General features: G+C 38.7%; 1 protein-coding gene across 1 annotated transcript in view; it reads left to right on the top strand.

The window, feature by feature from the left end:
• Positions 1-17377, top strand: part of RNF17 (ring finger protein 17) — a 44889-nt gene extending 27512 nt beyond the window's left edge. Inside the window, exons 22-36 of the mRNA XM_050713616.1 lie at positions 1650-1874; positions 2782-2932; positions 5605-5723; positions 6512-6602; positions 7022-7137; positions 7444-7751; positions 8280-8443; positions 9196-9315; positions 10242-10322; positions 11099-11224; positions 12480-12590; positions 14275-14425; positions 15275-15410; positions 16713-16902; positions 17279-17377. Coding sequence (XP_050569573.1) covers positions 1650-1874; positions 2782-2932; positions 5605-5723; positions 6512-6602; positions 7022-7137; positions 7444-7751; positions 8280-8443; positions 9196-9315; positions 10242-10322; positions 11099-11224; positions 12480-12590; positions 14275-14425; positions 15275-15410; positions 16713-16902; positions 17279-17377 — 2188 coding nt within the window. The remainder of the gene's footprint in view (positions 1-1649; positions 1875-2781; positions 2933-5604; positions 5724-6511; positions 6603-7021; positions 7138-7443; positions 7752-8279; positions 8444-9195; positions 9316-10241; positions 10323-11098; positions 11225-12479; positions 12591-14274; positions 14426-15274; positions 15411-16712; positions 16903-17278) is intronic.
• Positions 17378-17768: the final 391 nt, after the last annotated feature.

The raw sequence follows: 17768 nt of genomic DNA, 5'->3' as shown, positions 1-17768 counted from the left end.
TCCTCACAGAGGCCACTCCTGCAGGTGTTCCCCTCTACTACCAACCCCTTAACTTTCATACTCAATATACCATGCCTTTTAGTTGGAATGATCTTTCCTTTAGTGGAGGGTGGCAAAGGGATTGTTCTGTGTTTTTTCGGAGGGTTTTAGTTTACTTTGTTGTACAGTGTGGCTCTAGCCCTCCATAGATCATTTGTCACACTTTTCTCCCTGAATTTTGCGTTTGTGAAGGCAGATGTCTGCAACGAGGCGAGAGACTGGAGATTAATTTAAACCTATTGTTAGAACATCCAGAATCACATCTGTCATATGCTTACTCTGTTTAATGCTGTTCAGGAACACCCACGTCAGCTCTAAATGAGCATGAGAACGTAAGCAGGAGAGCACAGTGCTCTAGTGAAGCTTACTTGCTGAGAAGCAATATTAATTAGACCTACCAAACATCAGTAACCTTACTCTTAAATTGAGTTAAGTACATAAAGAAGTTAAAGAAGAAACCTTGAACTCTGAAGTTCGTTCCAAACTGATGGTTTTTCTGATAGCTCTACAGAAATAATGCTATACTGGAGTTACTAGAGAGGGGCTTCTAGGGCATGTAACATGTTTCTAACTGGGAGGTGCTCGCCATAGCAGACTGCCTATGTGTGGAGTCCATTTGATTGTTCAGACTCGTTGTACACGAGGCAGGCATATTCAGGAATTGTGTTCATTTCTTTCCTGGTTCAATAAGCTAGCTGTTTACCCAGCAGTTTCCAAATAACTGCATCAGGAAGGTTTGCATAAATTCTGTAGCAGGATGTTGTGAATGACTCGGTAGCTAAACGGTAAGGAATATTATCTCCAATAAAGTAGTTTCATTCCTGTGAATGAAAAGATAGGTGGTAGATCTCTGAAAACCTGGAAGTTTCTCTTTGGAGGCCCAGAAATGGCAAGCAGTTAAACTCAAGGTTGCTGTTTCCTTCAGTCTGTGGTATTTTCAAGCAGCCAGTTCTTCTACATTGACAGATGATTTTCCAAGCTGTAGGCTGGGCTGTTCCCCAAATGGATTGGTGTGTACCAGCCAAGGCTTGATTGCTTTTGGGCTTTATTCTATCCAGTTCACGCTATTAAAAGAAGTTTTTGTCAGGGTATTTACATGACCACACTTCATTGAGTACTCTAATTAGGCAAGATGTTGCGTTGTATCCTCAGGGAATGCTAGAAAGGTAAATGTTTCACAGGCTTAATATTTCTTTACTTCTGAAATGAATATGTACACATCTGAATGTTGCAAGTTTCACTCAGAGGTAACATTACTAATATCATGCTTCTGGAAAGCAATTCGGTATCTTTTATCCAGACATAAGCATTAATGTTTTGCAGTTCGTTTTATATCAGGCTTGCTTCTCTTCTGGCAGCCTGTGTTGTATAGTGCTTTCATCTGACAGTAAAATCTGTGAGGATACTTCCTGAAGGAACATTAAAACAAAGTTACTATCATGAGTGTTCAAGTATTTAGAAATGCTTTTGCTTTTTGTTGTTGTTTTTTCTGGTTTTCTAAGTTATTCCTTGTTCTTACCTCATTGTGTTGAACTGTAACCATTGAGTTCCTCTTGATTGTTGAAAATGTGTTTGGTATTTGGATCCTGATTATTTCACGTTCTTTACAGGTACGTTGAAAGTACTTCTGTAAGGCCCAATGAAATATGGGATGTTCCTGTAGAAGAAACTGCTGAAAACTTGAAAGATTTAAATCCTATAAACACGAGACCACTGGAGGAAGAATGGGATTTCAGATCGCTTTCTAAGAAAGAGCTGCAAGTGAGAATTAGCCATGTGGTGTCTCCCAGTAAAATCTTCATACAATGGCTGTCATCGGAAAGTATACTGAAAAGGTACTAACATGCAAGTTTTCCAGAGAGACGTTTATGTTACAAATGGATGAAGTATAGTTAGAGCAAACTGCTTAGGGTTGCATTTAGCAGTGGGTACTCAAAATGTTTTTGATTTGTCTCGCTTTCAGAAAAGTACAGGAACAAACCATAGATATGCACTAAGTTGTGATTCATTAAACATTTGTGATTCCAAATTAAGTAAGTGATCTAACTCCTAGTTCAAATCACACTTCATGTACTAAGTACACGATCCAGAAAGATTTCTGCTTTTTCTTCTCCCCATTCCTTTGTTAGAGATCTTAATAGCAGTATCTTTAAGTCTCATAACTTCAGTCAAATTATTTCTTTCTCTCTGATTCTAATACACTGTTACAAGAGCTTGAAAGCAATTTCTAAATAATATATCAACCTTTCTTGGGTACCTAGAAGCAGACTACTTGGGTAATAGTACCTACTGCTTGCAGATGGTTAAATGAATGTCAATGCTTAGTGCATGTACCTTGTTCACTGCCTCTTGCTTCTCCTTCCTTTCTCCTTTTACCTCCTTGCATCTACCTACCTAGAGTCCCACTAAATTAGTCATGGTGCTAAATGAGTGCCACATGCCAAAGCTGTAAAGAGAAAATAGTCCATTTTTCAAATAGTGCCATACAGAAGGTCCATAATGTCTCAGATAAATTCATCTGTTCAAGAAAATACTGTTCAAGAATTTTAATTGGATTGCATCTGTTCTTACAGCCTCGTTTCATGTATTTCTAATGTGCCATAAAGTAAAACTAACATTGTGTCTGTTAAACAAATTCTAAAATTGTTAGTGTATGCTAGTTAACCAGTAATTGACTAAATAATATCCTATACTCATCCGATTAAAATTTTACCACTAGGAAAGTGTGTTGTTCAATGTTAGTTTACAGGAGAAGATGGCTGCCTTCTACAAAGAATCGCAGCCACAGTCAGTGAAGTGGGAGTGTAATATGCACTGTGCTGTGTATGTACACGATTTGAAACAGTGGCAAAGAGGTCAGATAAGCAGAATTGTCTCTGAAACAACTGCAGAGGTAAGCTCCCATCATAAGAGGGTTCATTCTTATATTTTTTAAGTTTATAATCATGCATTGATAAAATAATCTCAGACTTACGCTGCTTCTGTGCTAATATTTTCTCATACGGCTTTTTGCTTTTGTCAAGCATTTAAAGTTGCATTGTACATTGCTACAGAGAAGATTACTGCCTCATAAAGCTCAAATGCATTTAGCAGGGAACCTGGTAGTTGAAAAAGGCTCCTGAGGTTGATTTTGTGTATGCTTACACTGCACTTGACAGCACAGCACAGATTCCCCAGCTTGCAGCCCAGCAGTTTAGCTCAGATTCCAGAAGCAGTACAAACCTGTGGGGCACGTTAAGTCAAACCTAATGATCCTTGCTTGAAAGATGGGGCCAGTTGAACCGAGTGCCACACGCAGGAGCACATCTAGTCATGCTCTTCCTTGAACCCTACGCTGATGATGAAGCACTGTGCCACGGAGGTGTCACTTCTCACACGGTCCTGCTTCAAAGGTGCATCTTGTTGCACTCCTGAAGAAAAATACTGGAGGAGGCATTGCATGAATAGATGACTGCTTCCTTCAGAAGCCTGGCTTTGTAGTAATGTAGATTATCCAGGGCTGGTTTACAGCTGGTTCTCTCCAGCATTACCCCATTATGCCCTGGAGACTTGTTAGTAGGAAGGAAAAGCAGGACTTCCTATACTTGTTTTGAATCATCTGCTTTCTGAGGCTGAGCCCTCAAAAAGCTATTTTGCCCTGTCAGTTGGAAATGCTGGAATTTGATATCACAATTGTTTAAAAATTATAATTCAATAGATAGCAATTATTTATTGTTTTATTAATTACATGAAATGTTACAGAGGCGTAAAGGGCCAGTCAGCCTTTATGAGAGGGAGCTGCTGGAAAACACGGTGCTTTGCCTGAGGATGTAAGATGAGCCAGCTGAGAGTTTATGGGTTAGGATTAGAGGGCAAACAAATGTGGGTGATACAGTGGATGTCTGCTACAGATCACCTGATCTGGAAGAAGCAGAAGACTTACTAGGACAACTGGAAAAAGCCTCATGTTCTCAGGCTCAGGTCCTCGTGGGTTATATCTGCTGGAAGGGCAACACAGTAAAGCAGAAGCAATTCTGGAGTTTTCTGGAATGCATTGATGGTAATTTTCTGACACAGGTGATTGAGGAGCTGGCATGGGGAGGTAGTTTGCTGAAACTGATGTTTATGAACAAGGAAAAACTGCTCGGGGATGTGGAGATAGTGGACACCCATGGCTGCAGTGACCAGAAGGTGGTAGAATTCAGGATGCTCAGAGGAAGAAGCAGGGCAGGATCACAGCCTGGGACTTAAGGAGAGCCAACTTGGGCTTCCTTCAGGAATCTGCTTGAATGAATCCAATAGGATACGGTTTCAGAGGGATGATAGGTCCAAGAGTTACTTTGAAGGATCATCTCCAAGCTCAAGATGGATCTATCCCACATGCAAGAAGTCAAGCAAAGGCAGCAGGAAGCCTGCATCATGATCATGGAGCTCCTGACAAAACACGTGACAAACCATGGGAAGGAAGGATAGAAGAGGTGGAAGCAGAAGGCGGGAGCAGATGATGCAGAGCAGTATGGAGATGGTGTTTGGTCATGTTAGGACAAGGTCAGGAAAGCCAAAGCCTACCTGGAGTTGAATGTGGGGAGGGATGTGAAAGACTGCAAGAAAGGTTTCTACACGCATAATGGCAGTAAAAGAAATAGAGGAAATGTGGACCTTCTGCTGAACGGGGTGGGAGGCATGGTGCAAAGGACACGGAAACAGCCAAAGTACTTGATGCCTTTTTCACCTTAGTCTCCCCTAGTAGGGTGCACCTTCAGGAATTCTGGGCCCAGTAAGAAAGTTTGGAGCAAGGAAGACATCAGTGAAGGAGGATCGGGTATGGGGAACCCTTAAATAAGGGGGACGTACACAAGTCACTGGCATCTGATGGGGTGCACCCATGAGTGGTGAAGGAGGGAGCTGACCAATATGTGAGGCTTCTCTCTACAGTCTCTGAAAGGTCATGGTGATCCGGGGGTGTTCCTGGGTCCTGGAAGAAAGCAAATGCCACTCTGATCTTGAGGAAGGATAAGGAGACGGATCTGAGGAACTACAGTCTGATCAGCCTCACTTTGCTTGGTGGAATGGTGATAGAGAAAATCTTTAAAATTGTTTTCAAAACATACAAAGAGCAGGATGTATCTTGCTCTTGTACTTAGAAGAGCAAGAAGGGAGAAGTTAGCATGGATTTCAAGGGGGAAATTGTACTTGACAAACATACTTGCGCTGAGATGATTAGCTCAGCGGTAAGAGGGGAGCAGGGACCTTGTCTTGACTTCAGCAAGGTATGCGGTGTTTATAGGTTTAGAAATTTAAATGCACTGACATAGGTGAGGCAAAACAAATTACCTTAAGCAAGTAACAGTCTCTGTAAAGTTTACATATGAAAACGTGTGTTTTGTCCTGTCAGTACTCTGATGGCCACTTGTGTTGTGAGAAGGCCACTGATCTTTGTGTGTCCTTCCTTGATAATTTCACGCTATTACAAATCTTGGTAATGTTAGGTTACATTTTCTTTCACCTGTTCAGGCATGCTTGGAGTTATCATTTGTTACAGGTAATGCTAAGAGAGGTTTTTGTTTTGTTTCTTGTTTGTAACAGGTAATACTCTACGATTCTGGAGCTGAAAAAATAGTGGATATCAGCTGTCTAAGAAAACTTGAGGAAAACATGAAGAGAATTAGGACATTAGCAATTGAATGCTCCTTAGTAGACATAAGGTAGCCTTTCCCGTATGTTGAAGCAGCAGTATTAGAAACCTGATAATGACATAGCTCAATATTTTCCTGTATTAATGGTGATGACCTAAGATACGGATATGGTTTGCTCTTTGGATAAAAAAGAGTGAGAGCTGTCACTTCTTTTGCAAAGGTTTTGTTGTGTTTTTTTGTGGTGTTTTTTTGTTGTTGATTCGTTTCTTGTTTTTGTTTGTTTTCAAAGAGCTAGGCTACATACCAGTACAACAATCTGTGATACACAACTAAAGTTTTGAGGGATAAATTATGCAAAACACTAGATAGATAAAGTGGGGTTTCTTTATTTCACTGAATGGTTTTTGCCTTGACTGAAAATTTGAGGTGTATCAGATCTCATGAAAATGTAAAGGATTTTTTGTAGAGACAGTAGAAGAGAGAATTGGCATATTCCTCCCTGCATTTGTGTACTTTTGTCTATACTGTGCAGAAGAACATACTTGTAATACTCTTTCCATAAATGAATATAAAGGCTCAGTTTGCAGGTGAAGTCTGGATTTTTCGTGGTTCTTTGAAGATAGGTGTCATACTTCTAGATCTGATCATTCTCCTCAGTTTAAAACTTTAGGGCTTATATTTATGAATTCTTCCTGTACTACAGAGTGAGAGACAAATAACCGTTTCTTTTTACTGTTGACTGTAATGCAGATTGTGGGTTTTTTTCCCCTGACAGTGCAGGCAGTTTCAAAACATATCAAAACCTCAGTAAAGGGTGTGATTTCTATTGTACTAAAGGAGATAATCATTTTTGTTAGTCCAACAGGTGGAAGCACGCAGTGGACAGCAACAGTGTGCGACTGTATATCCTATTACCTGACCGGGGCACAAGCAAAAATAATCATACAGGTTTGTAATCAAAACATTTTTGTCATATTTTTAAAATCTCTATCAAGTTGTATGTTAGCTTATTTTTTTCTGGATATTCACACTCTTCAGAGAGTCCTGAAAGTAATTTACTTCGTTCACTGTTTGTTGGTAAGTTAAAAGAGGGGGTTCTGCTGCAGGAGAAAAGAATTACTTGTTAATTCTATCAAGTAAAACAGATAAGGGAAGAAGCAAGGTTGTGTTGTTACTTCTTCTGATGTCGCGTTTAGAGCAGTTGGTAAAATGATGGGAACTGTGATATGGAGTAAGTAAATGTTGTATGTTCTGATGGGAGCATCAGTTGTTAAGTCTGATTTGCAGTCTGATGAACTAAAAACTGTGCCAGTAGTTCAGTGAAAATGCCTATAACGATGCTTTAAAGCTCTCCTAACTTCTTGCAGGAAAGTGACACGGCTTGTGCGTTGCCTGTGAAAATTTTTTGCAAGGATGAAGCAGGACAATTAATTGATATTTCAGAACACCTTATTAAAAAGGGTTTGGTCTTTAGAAATACAAGGTTTGGATACTTCTTTTATATTCTTTCAGACTTGATCTACATTGTGGTAAACGAATAAGTAAAACAAAACTGGATTATGTTCTACAGTGTATGTAGCAACAAAACACCATCTTAAGTGAAGTTTCTTGAGTAATCTATATTTTCCCATTCCACATTTTAGTTCTTTAAGTTGGTTGGTGAGCTATTTAACAGCGTGTAAAGAAGCATTTTCCATCTTGCGTATTTTTTTTAATTCCATTATTTTATTTCACGCTTCCAAGTTCTTTACCAGTTAATGTGTTGATGTGTTTTGATTGAATCTGCTAGAACTCTCAAAGCTGCTGTGGCTTGTGCAGTCCCCAAGAAACATCCTGACGTATGTTTAGAAGAAGAGAACCCGCAACTGAACGGTTGTAATTCAGAAACTGCATGCATAAGAAGCAGCGCTGCTCAAGAGAAAGATGGGGATGTTTCAGAGAACGAACAGAAGCCATGTAAAATGTACAAGTCGCTGGTTCATTTGGAAATGCATGAAATATATAAAGCCCCCATCATACCTGAAGCAAAAATTTTTCAAGCTATTGTGAGTTGCATTGGACATGATGGAACTATTTATATGATACCAAAATCATTCGGTAAGATTGCAGGCAAGAAAATGCATTTATCCTATGAATCTGATCACATTGGTACATCAGAATGTACCAGATAAGTGTTTTTCTGACATGTTCTGAATCAGAATGTTGTTACACAAGATTCCTGTTTGGCAGTGCTGCTCTTGGGATGTGATGAGGACTTCAGCTTGGCAGTGAGGGCTCTGCTCACCTGTGTAGTGGTTGCACTGCTTTCAGGCAAGGAAAAAAAAAAAGATGCCCGCAAGATGGCGCCACAAGAGACTGGAATCCAGAGTCACTGATGGCCTCACTGCTGGAAAAGCAGCTTCTGTTTAACTGGTCATGTTTGCATATAGTAGACATTGAACATATCTATTGTATCAGTATTGGAAAACATTTTTTGGAGCAGTATGTGTATTTTATGTTTAAACATCTCTTGATGGAACATGTTGTCTTTTAGTGATCAAAATAATTTGTGGTAAGAGAGTAACAGACTTTGAATTTCATGCCACACAACTGTTGCGGGTTTTTTTGTTTTTTTGTCTTTTCCAGAAAGTAAACTAAACGAATTGATGAGTGAAATACAAAGTAACTTCAAATGCCTTGGTCTTCTGGAACCCTATTGTTGGAAAAAAGGAGAAGCTTGTGTTATAAGAGGGTCAGATACCCTTTGGTATCGAGGTAAAGTTGTAGAACTCGGTGGTGGTACCCTCCAGGTAAGTTGGATTGGATGTTGTCTCGTGTGTGAATGTTTGCACATATATGGAAAACATACAGATAAATAGATGATTTGACTCTCTAAAATGTATAACTCCTATTTTTGTTCAGCTCATACTGCTGCTCATTTTGCTTTAAGTTGTGATCACTTTGCTGATCTTACCTTTGTTTTAAGATGAATTCTGTCTGCTTATTTCAGTTGTCATAATTTTCCCATAGTATTCCTGTTGATGATAAATGTTCTTAAGTAAAAAGCTGTCTTTGATCCCTTGATTACCTGTAGGTAATCCCGTTTTGTTCTTTGCTTTTTTATGATCATAAGCAGAATGCCTTGAAAATACTTTTGCTTTAGCTTCCACCTACCCAACAAGTAGTGGTTGTCAGTGAATTCTTTCAGTTGCTGTGGTATAGAGCTCCTTTTTCCAATTAGCAGTTATTAGTAATGAGTATTATCAAATCTTCTGAGTCTGTCTGCTTTTTGATTGTAGATCTGCAAGTCTGACAAGTTCCTAGCTCAGCGGTTTTTATTTCAGTTTTAAACTACTGTAGCTTACTGCGTAAGAGGTAGATCTCTTGAAAGACAAATTTAATGTCATAACGGTTCTTCAGTCTTTTCCTTAATTTGTGCTTTGTCATATCATGTATGTATCAACAAACTTTCTTCTTCCTCTGGAAAAATTATGCTATAAATAAGCCCTTTGCTTTTTGACCTTAAAGGCAGGAATTATTTTAGCAAAACCTTTTTGTGTAGGTACAGTACATCGACCATGGTTGTATAGAGAAGGTCCCTCAGTGTCACCTGTATCCAACTACGTTGTATACTGATACTCCTCCATTTTGCATACCATGTCAGCTCTACAAGACAGTACCAGTGAGTAATGCTAACTTTTGAAGACTTTTTAGGTGTTTACTCAGTTGATGATACTGCTCGGTCATACAAAGATTGAGAGTAGTTGCTGGTGTTTTTGCTTGTCTCTGAGAACTCAGGGAATATAGCTGATACGGATCACTTCAGCAAGGCAGTCTTCTATCAGAAAATAACATTGCTTTATGAAATGATCATGCTTCAAAAGCAGCCGTCATTGGAATGAAATCCTTGAGTCGGGAGACCACAGTGGCTGGCAGGATGATACTCTGAAGCGGTGGCTTGTTTTTACGATAGCAGCCACAAGGAGCAAGTCCTGAGTTTCTTACTGCAGAATGGCCAGAAAATTGTAAATCCTTGAGTCAATTTGTTATTCAAATTTGAATGGTGCATTTAGTAAGTGTGAATTACTGAAATGGCTAGCTTACCTTTACGCTTTTTTAAAGAAAACTTTGTTATCGCTAGAAGCAGTTGAGATAGATGAAGAAGGAGAGGTTTAAGGGGAAAGTTAGGCCTATGGGTTGGCAGGCAAATGGACATTGCAAAGTATTTAAAGTACCCCCTATCTTTGTTCTCAGTTATCTTCAAGTTTAATTCTGTATCTTTTGGTTGTGTTTCATGTAATATGCACATCTATGTGATAATTTATACATAGTACAGGTTAGACTTGGCAAGCAGCATCTCTTTCTAAGCAACTTCAAGGTCTGAAAATTGCTGGTCAGCATTGTTACACAAGAATTTGTAGTGCACCAAATAGCAGATAGCATATAAACTGTTCTAGACAACTCAGACTAATTATCTGTGCTTTCAAAGAAGTTGCTAAATAAGACACATTTTCATCTCTTTTAAGAAATATAGTGTTATTTATAAGAATAATAGTATTATTTATGAGCACCTCACTCTTTAGGGGTTTCTTGCTTTTTGCCAAATAGATTGGAAATTTTTGGCAGCAGGATGCAGTGCACATCCTTCAAGAACTACTTACAAACGAAGAGGTGGAAATACATGTTCAGGTAGCTTTGTTTATTCATAGATGTGGACTGATGCTTACCTTTTTTTTACTTTTTTTTTTAACTTGTATTATGACTATTAGATGAAGGAATGTAGCAAAAAATTCATTTCTTAGATAAAACATTTTATCCTCAGTCTTTATGTCCTCCAATAGGGAAGAATTGAAAGCTAAAGTTATTTCTCCAGTGACTTCAGGCCTTAAATTTATCCGTTGGAGGTATTAACACTTTTTTTTGCTGATGTTTGTATTCTGTCAACAACCTACCTACCAACATTGTAAATTTTTCTAAATGCAATTTTAAGTGATGAACATTGGACATAATTTGGACATAATCCGGAAGTTGGACTCAATGATCCTAATGGGGTCCCTTCCAACTCAGGATATTCTGTGATTCTATGATAATTGAATGTGGACATGCTTAAATTAATATATTAACATTATAGGGAAGCAAATACCTATTGTCTGGAAAAAAAAAATGTAATTTCAAATAATTTCTACTGGTAAATTGTGGAGGGAAAGGGTTTACTGTTAAGTGAGCAAACCTGGGATAATGTTTCAGTGTTAAACTGGTTAGTTGGTGCTGCCATTCCAGAGACAGATGCAGTCATGTTCCAGTTCGTGCCATAATTGGTGTTAAGAAATCCTTACTGGTTTTGTATCTTGAAGGGAATGAGTGTGGTGTCATTAGGAGCAGCAGGTTAGAATTTCCTGGTCAATACTTACAAAACATCAGTTGTGCTATTACTGTTGTAATCTTACTCTGCCTTGTGTAAGTAGGAGCTACCAGACAACCCATGGGGCAAGCTGTCCATCAGCCTGTATTTCGATGGAATGTCACTTTCCTCCTTCATGGCCTACCAGCAGTACTGTGTCGCTAAAGATTGTCAGGACGTACCAAAGCAGGTGAGATTTGGGGCTTTTGCTGTTGTTACTCACAAGAGTACCCAGTTTTTGTTGTGACCTTTGGTTGATTGCTATTTTTAACATTGCAAAACTGTACAGAAATATAAACTGTATTAAGGTCAAGTACACTGCTCCTGAGCATAACAACTGTAGGTGTGATTTTGTCAGGGTATTCATCTGACTGTATTTTTTCTGAAGCAGCGACTCATGCTGGAAAGAAAACAATTCTGCAGTACAATGTGTACTGCTGTCACTGCTCATTTAAGTCTTAGTGTGTGTGCCACTATGCTTGTGATACAATTCGCAGAATTTGTGTGTATTAGGACTGAGTAACCATGGAAAACCTAGTTATAAATTAGTCTCTTGTAGCACTTCCATAGTCAGCACATGACACAAGCTGCATACAGATCTTGAAATTAAATGGTAACTTTAAAATCGAGATTTGACAGACTATCACTTCAGTCTTCCTCATCCTGAAAGTGTCTTCAGGTGTCTCTCACTGCTGGGTGGGTTCTTGTAGGCTGTTCATAAACAAAGCTTTGTGGTAGAATTGGCTGCAGTGCAGCCTACCCTTTAATTACTTTAGATTACATTCTTCACGCTGAAAAAGCACTTGAGTTGCCTTAAGTATACAGTATTATGTGATGTATAAATTCTGTATTTTAAAAAACACATGTTTTCTGCTATGCCTTTCTAGATATAATAAAGGCTGTAAGCCATTTTTAGTTTTTTAAAGAATATACCACAAAGGTAAAAGGATGGGAGACGACAACTTGGAGCAAATGACTCAAAGTTGTCGTGGTAGAATATGTGCATAGTATCAGTAGTTTAAGTTGGACTCCCTATACCAAAGTATGATAGATCTAGCTGCAGCCAAAAATAAGAAAAGACAGTTAATGTTACAAGTAAGAGTGAATGCAGTTTGTTCTTTCAAAGACATCACAGTCACAGGATGTTTGAGCTCGGAAGGGCCCTCTGGAGGCACCTGGTCCAACTCCTGCTCAAGCAGGGACACCCAGAGCAGGCTGCCCATGTGGAGTGCTCAGGTGGGAACAAACTGAAGTGTAAGCTGAATCTTAAGAGCCAGATGTAGTCATGTTGCCTGACAGTGTTAATGATTTTTTTAATTTATTTTTATATATGTTTATCAAGGACATGCTGCTACTAGATAATTCCTTTGACCAGAAATGACAAAAAAGCCAGTTTCCATTTTATTACAAAATATGATGCTTAACTAAAGTCTGTCTTGGTCTAGGAGCTGCTTGAAGGAAACGTTCATGTTTTGCCTTCATACACGCTGCCACCACTGCCTGTTCCAGGAGATATCTTTCCTGTCAGAGTTACCCATTTTGTGTCCCCTAAGGAGGTGAGTTTTGAAAACATATATTGCAGACAAAATGCTGCAGTCCCATCATGCTAATGATCACAGCTAACAAGTTTAGATAATAGACAAATAGGTTGCAAAATGCTACTTATGTATTGGTATAGGTGGTCAAGTAATGCAGCTATCTGAATGTGAACTCACTTGAAATACTCACGGAGGGGGCAGGTGGATAGTGAAATAAATACTGCCTGTTGCCCTAAAAAAAAACAGGAATTGCAGGGTTTGTAGTATGGTACTTATTCATCTTGTATAATAAGGAAGTGGATCATTGAATATTAACTTAGCAGAACACTAAGGATTTCTATTCTTTATTCCCAAAAATTAAATTACTGGGATGTTGTTTAATAATGTGAACGTTTTCTGGCTGTTACAGTCATTTGGCTGTCTCCGGTCGATGACTGATCATTGATTTTTGTGCATACCCACACAGCTGCCCTGTGCAGTCTCCCAGGCAAAATGGCAAATGTAATACTGATCAATCAAAAAAAGATTCCTGTGTGGACTTCGAATACTGGATGAAACAGGAAAACAAAGCAGTGAGAAGATGATTGTGTTTAAAAAAAAAAAAAATCATGTTTTCTGAGTGTGTTGAGTTGCTTGTACTGTTTGGGTAAATCTGTAAGTAACAGGTTTTAAAGTACAGAAGCAGTTGCTTTAAGTTCAGTATTACGGTTTGGTTACAAGTTCAGTACACTAATTTACTTATACGCATCTTCCCCAGAAAATGGATATTCTACGTAGACAATTGTTTTGACTAAATACAGGATGAAAGTGTTAGGATACGTTAGAAAAGGGCTTTTCTTGGATACTCTTCATGTTTCTCCTGTAAGAGGGGAAGCAGATAACCAACATGTATTTGGTTCATTTTTTGTAAATTATTTGAATTCGTGTTTTTGATCATGGTATATGATCACAGACACCAGACCCTGCTCTGGGCTCATATATTTAAGTACCAGCTGCATGATGGAGTTGTGGCTTGATTATATATCCGTGTACAAATAAGAAAATGAAAATTAATTTTCTTCCTGGCTGGTGAATCATAATGCTGAATTCACAAATACTAATAGCCTACTCATTAATTACTAGGACTATCTGTAGAGTATCAGTGTTATGCGATGTCCCTGTTTAAAAAACATTTTAAGTGGTCTAAAATCTGAATGACTTCTATGTGTATTGGTTAAAGTTTAATTTTTTTGAACCTACAGAATTATAGTGCTGACTCAGTTACAAATCAAGGTGAATGGAATGTCTTTGTATAGCAAATAAAATGCAGTTTTAGAACTTCTTTCAGTAATTTTGAAATTAATCTGGTTTGTCATTATGAAGTGAGATCACTTACCCCAAGTAGTAGAGGGAGGAATCCTAATGAGGAACAGCTGTGAAATCTTACATGGGTATGTTCTCTAGTATGTGCATTCCTTTCCTTCTTACTTTTTAATATTGAAATGTGGTGTTAATAAATGGTTACTCTTCTACTTTGGGGTGGAAATGCATAACTACAAAGTTATTTGTAAGTTGAGGAAAGAAGAAAGGGGAGAGAGGTAAGTGCTGAAACCATTCTAGGATGGGGAATAAGTAGTATTCTAATAATCCTCGATTACTGGTGGAATTTGAAGGTTATGCAAAGCCTACAAAAATGTAATATGGGAGCCTTTTCTTTGGATAGGTATATATTTGTCTTAATCCTTCTGAGAATGTTACCAAGCTGTCTGCCACAGAGGGAGATGCTAGCTGCAACCTGGACAGCCTCAACGAAGCCCTGAAATGGTACAATAAAAACGTGGATTCTCTTCCTCTTCTGACAAACTTCAGAACAGGTATGTTAGTATTAGTTTATCTTCCCCCTGTTGTTCCATGTGGATAAACAAAAGCCTGAAATTCTTTACAAAGAATCAAAATAATTCTGTTTCTTACGGATATTTAAATAAGTCTTCCAGAGAGTAAGAAACAAATGTGCATGGTGATAATATGATACACTTACAATCATGTGTTCTTCTTTGCATGAAATTGAGACTGTGTTACTGTTTTTCAGTGGGATGATGAAGATAACTCAAATTTCTGTTGTGTGTTGATGAATAGCATTTAGATTGCATATGGCAATAATAAAATTCTTCCCTGAAGCTATGGCTGTGGAAGTCTTTCTATTAAATATTCAAAATACATTAAGATCTGTACCGAAAATGTAGAGTTGAAAATGATTTGAACCCTAGAGAGTGTCACTTCACTTTAATTCTGAATTTCTCAGTTTAGGCAAAAGACATACTTCAGTTCTCCTGTCCACAGTTACAGGGCCTAAAATAATAAAGTGCATTCATCTAGAACTTAGTGAAGAAATCAGTTAGTGCTAGTTCTTGATTCTAGCAACTGCTAAAATTCTGGTTTTAGGCAGTATCTGCCTTCTATGTTCCAGACAGACTCTGTTCTCTTAAAAGCTGATCTGTTCGCTAACTGAAGTGTACAGGAGTGTCAAAGTGGAAATCTCCAACATTAAGCAGTTTGGCTGCTTTTAACTTGACCAAAATTACATCCTAGTGATGGTGAATTAAAGTTCAGAGAGAATATTATGAATTAGAGGAGGAATAAAATCGCAGTTAACAAAGCAAAATTGATGACATTCTACTAGTTTGTATGGCACTGAGTGTATTTTGGGGTTTTTGTTTTTACAGAAATGCCTTGCCTTGTAGAATACAAAGATGGTTTGTGGTATAGAGCGAAGCTCCTCTCTGTTGAAGAATTCAACCCTGTTAAGATCCTGATTCAATTCGTTGACTATGGCAATTTTTTAGTTGTTCCAACAAGCAAGTAAATAATCAGAAAAAAAATGCATGTAAAATGTGGATGTGTGCGTGTGTGTATATACATTTATATCATAAGTATGTATAAGTGTGTGTATTTTCACAAATGTATTACCTACATATATATAGCTATAGATACACAATATGTAATAGTTCAGCATTAGATTTCAGTTGGAGAGAAAAGTTAGTTGGCTGGTTACGTAATTTGCCTGCAGAGCACTAGGGTGTGCACCTGCTTCTGTCTCCGGGGCAGTTACAAGAAGCCCGTTACTATAATGCCAGGTTTCTCCATCATTGGGTTACTTAACTTCACAACCTGTGAGGTAGGCCTGGGTTCATAATCTGCTTTTGCACCCAAGAAGCTTATACTTGGAGGGCTCAGTCCCTGGTTTGTGTGCAAATAAATCCTCTGATTCTTTGCAGCTCAGCCTGTGTAGAAGACAGCTGGGAAATAAGATAAGGAAGTGACTGAACAAAGCACACCCCACACTGCTTATGGGGAAGCTGGAAGTTCAGATCCCTCTTCTGCCTGGTGCTGGGCTGCTAGGAACTACTCCTCAAGCACCAGTGCACACGCATAGATGTCACAGACACTAGGCTTTCATGGTCCCCTAAGCTTCTCTGAATTATTTCTCTTGAAGCACTTGCACTTTATATAAATAAAAGTCACACTGACTTGCTCTTGAGCTCAGTGGAGCAGCTACAGATTGACTTAATGTGAGGCAAAATGTGGATTTGAACAGATTTCCTGCTTCCTGGGCTTTTAGGGTCTTAGGAGATACACTTGAGGGTTGTGCTTCCTTATTCCTTTATTTCTGGGATGGAAAGAGTGAGGTGAATGGGGAGATAATAATAACAAAACCAAGGTACTACATCAAATAGTTGGACTAGGACATTTGAGTGAAGCAGTTTGGACCACAAAGGCCTGTCATCGTCCAGATGGCACCAGCTTTAGAGGCTGCATTGTGTCCCCTGGTTTTCTTGGAAGTTTTGCTCTTCTGTTCCTTACTCCAGTCTGTGTTGGGCACCTGAGACTCCTCCATGGGCGCTGTAATGGGGAGCCAGCATGCCTGGTGTATGATACTGGCCTGCTTCCTGATAGTTAGGATGCCAAAGTCTTTTGGAGAGCCCAGCCCTGTGTGGTGAATTGTTCAGTGTGACACCAGCAGGCTATTGTAGAGCAGGGCCCCTGAACCCGTTTCCACACCTTAAAACTATCCCATGAACCGTTAAGCTCTCTTTCTGTTTTCAGTGACAGTTTTGCTTTACAGGTAGATTCTTGCAGGCAAACACTTTGTTTTTGTTGCAGGTTGCGCCACATACCTCATCACCTGCTGCAGTATCCCATTCAGGCAGTGCGAGCTCTGCTGGCTGGATTTAAACCTCCGTTAAGTGATACAAACGCAAAAAGAATTCCTTATTGTCCAGAGTGGAGCGTGGAGGCATTATGGGCTATGATGGACTGCACTGAAGGAAAACAGCTCTCTGCTTCTGTACTTGTGAGAAACAGCAGTTTTTTCTTCATTCTTGCTCAGCCTAAAATTCTTTCTGGCAATCTTAGTATAATTTGAGTGCTTGTTCTACTGTGGACCCTCATAATTTACAATCTTGAACCATTTACCATGAAGGAACTGCTGCTGAAGTGAAAAAATCACGTGGCTCTTTCCTTACATTTGCAATCAGAAAAATTGCTGAGCATTCCTGGTTTGGGGAAAAAAAATGTTACTTTAGTTTCCTTTACAGAAATACTCTTTCTGTATTCACAGTTCCATTTGGCAGTGAAGTATAGCCAGCAAAGTCATTTCTACTATTGGTTGGTCTGTGAGATTTAAACAGATTGTCATGCTTCTGAAAACTATTAACTTTAATTTTCAGGCTTCTTCACCAGAGGTCACCATTTTCTTGTATGAAGATGACCAAAAACTAGTTCATATGAAACTGGTTGAGATGGGACTTGCAGATTTGGATGAGTGACATGTGAGTACACTGAATACAAACTACAAATTCATACCATCACGAAGGGGCATTGTTTCAAAAGTTTTAAGCCAGGGTCTCAATTGCTAACTGATTGACCGCAAACAGAATTAGATTTAAAAAAAAAAAAAATGCTTCTGTCCAGACTTCCACTCTCCTAATTAAGTAAAAGTTGTTTAAAAATGGAATTTAGTTACACATTACTGAAGCGCACACAGTTTTAAGAACCAACAGGTACTGAAACTTGGGAGTGTTAAGGCAGTAATAACAGGAGGAGCATTTGCTGCTAGTCATTGAAGAAGGTAACTTGTAGATGAGTGGCAGTGTACTCTATCCAAACAATGATAGTAATAAATTACTTCCTTCATTTTCAGCATTTGTTCTCAACGTC

The sequence above is a fragment of the Cygnus atratus genome, chromosome 1 (assembly GCF_013377495.2).
Source record: "Cygnus atratus isolate AKBS03 ecotype Queensland, Australia chromosome 1, CAtr_DNAZoo_HiC_assembly, whole genome shotgun sequence".
Classification (NCBI taxonomy): Eukaryota; Metazoa; Chordata; class Aves; order Anseriformes; family Anatidae; genus Cygnus; species Cygnus atratus.
The sequence above is the reverse complement of the archived record's forward strand: the minus strand, read 5'-3'. Positions and strand labels throughout refer to the sequence as shown.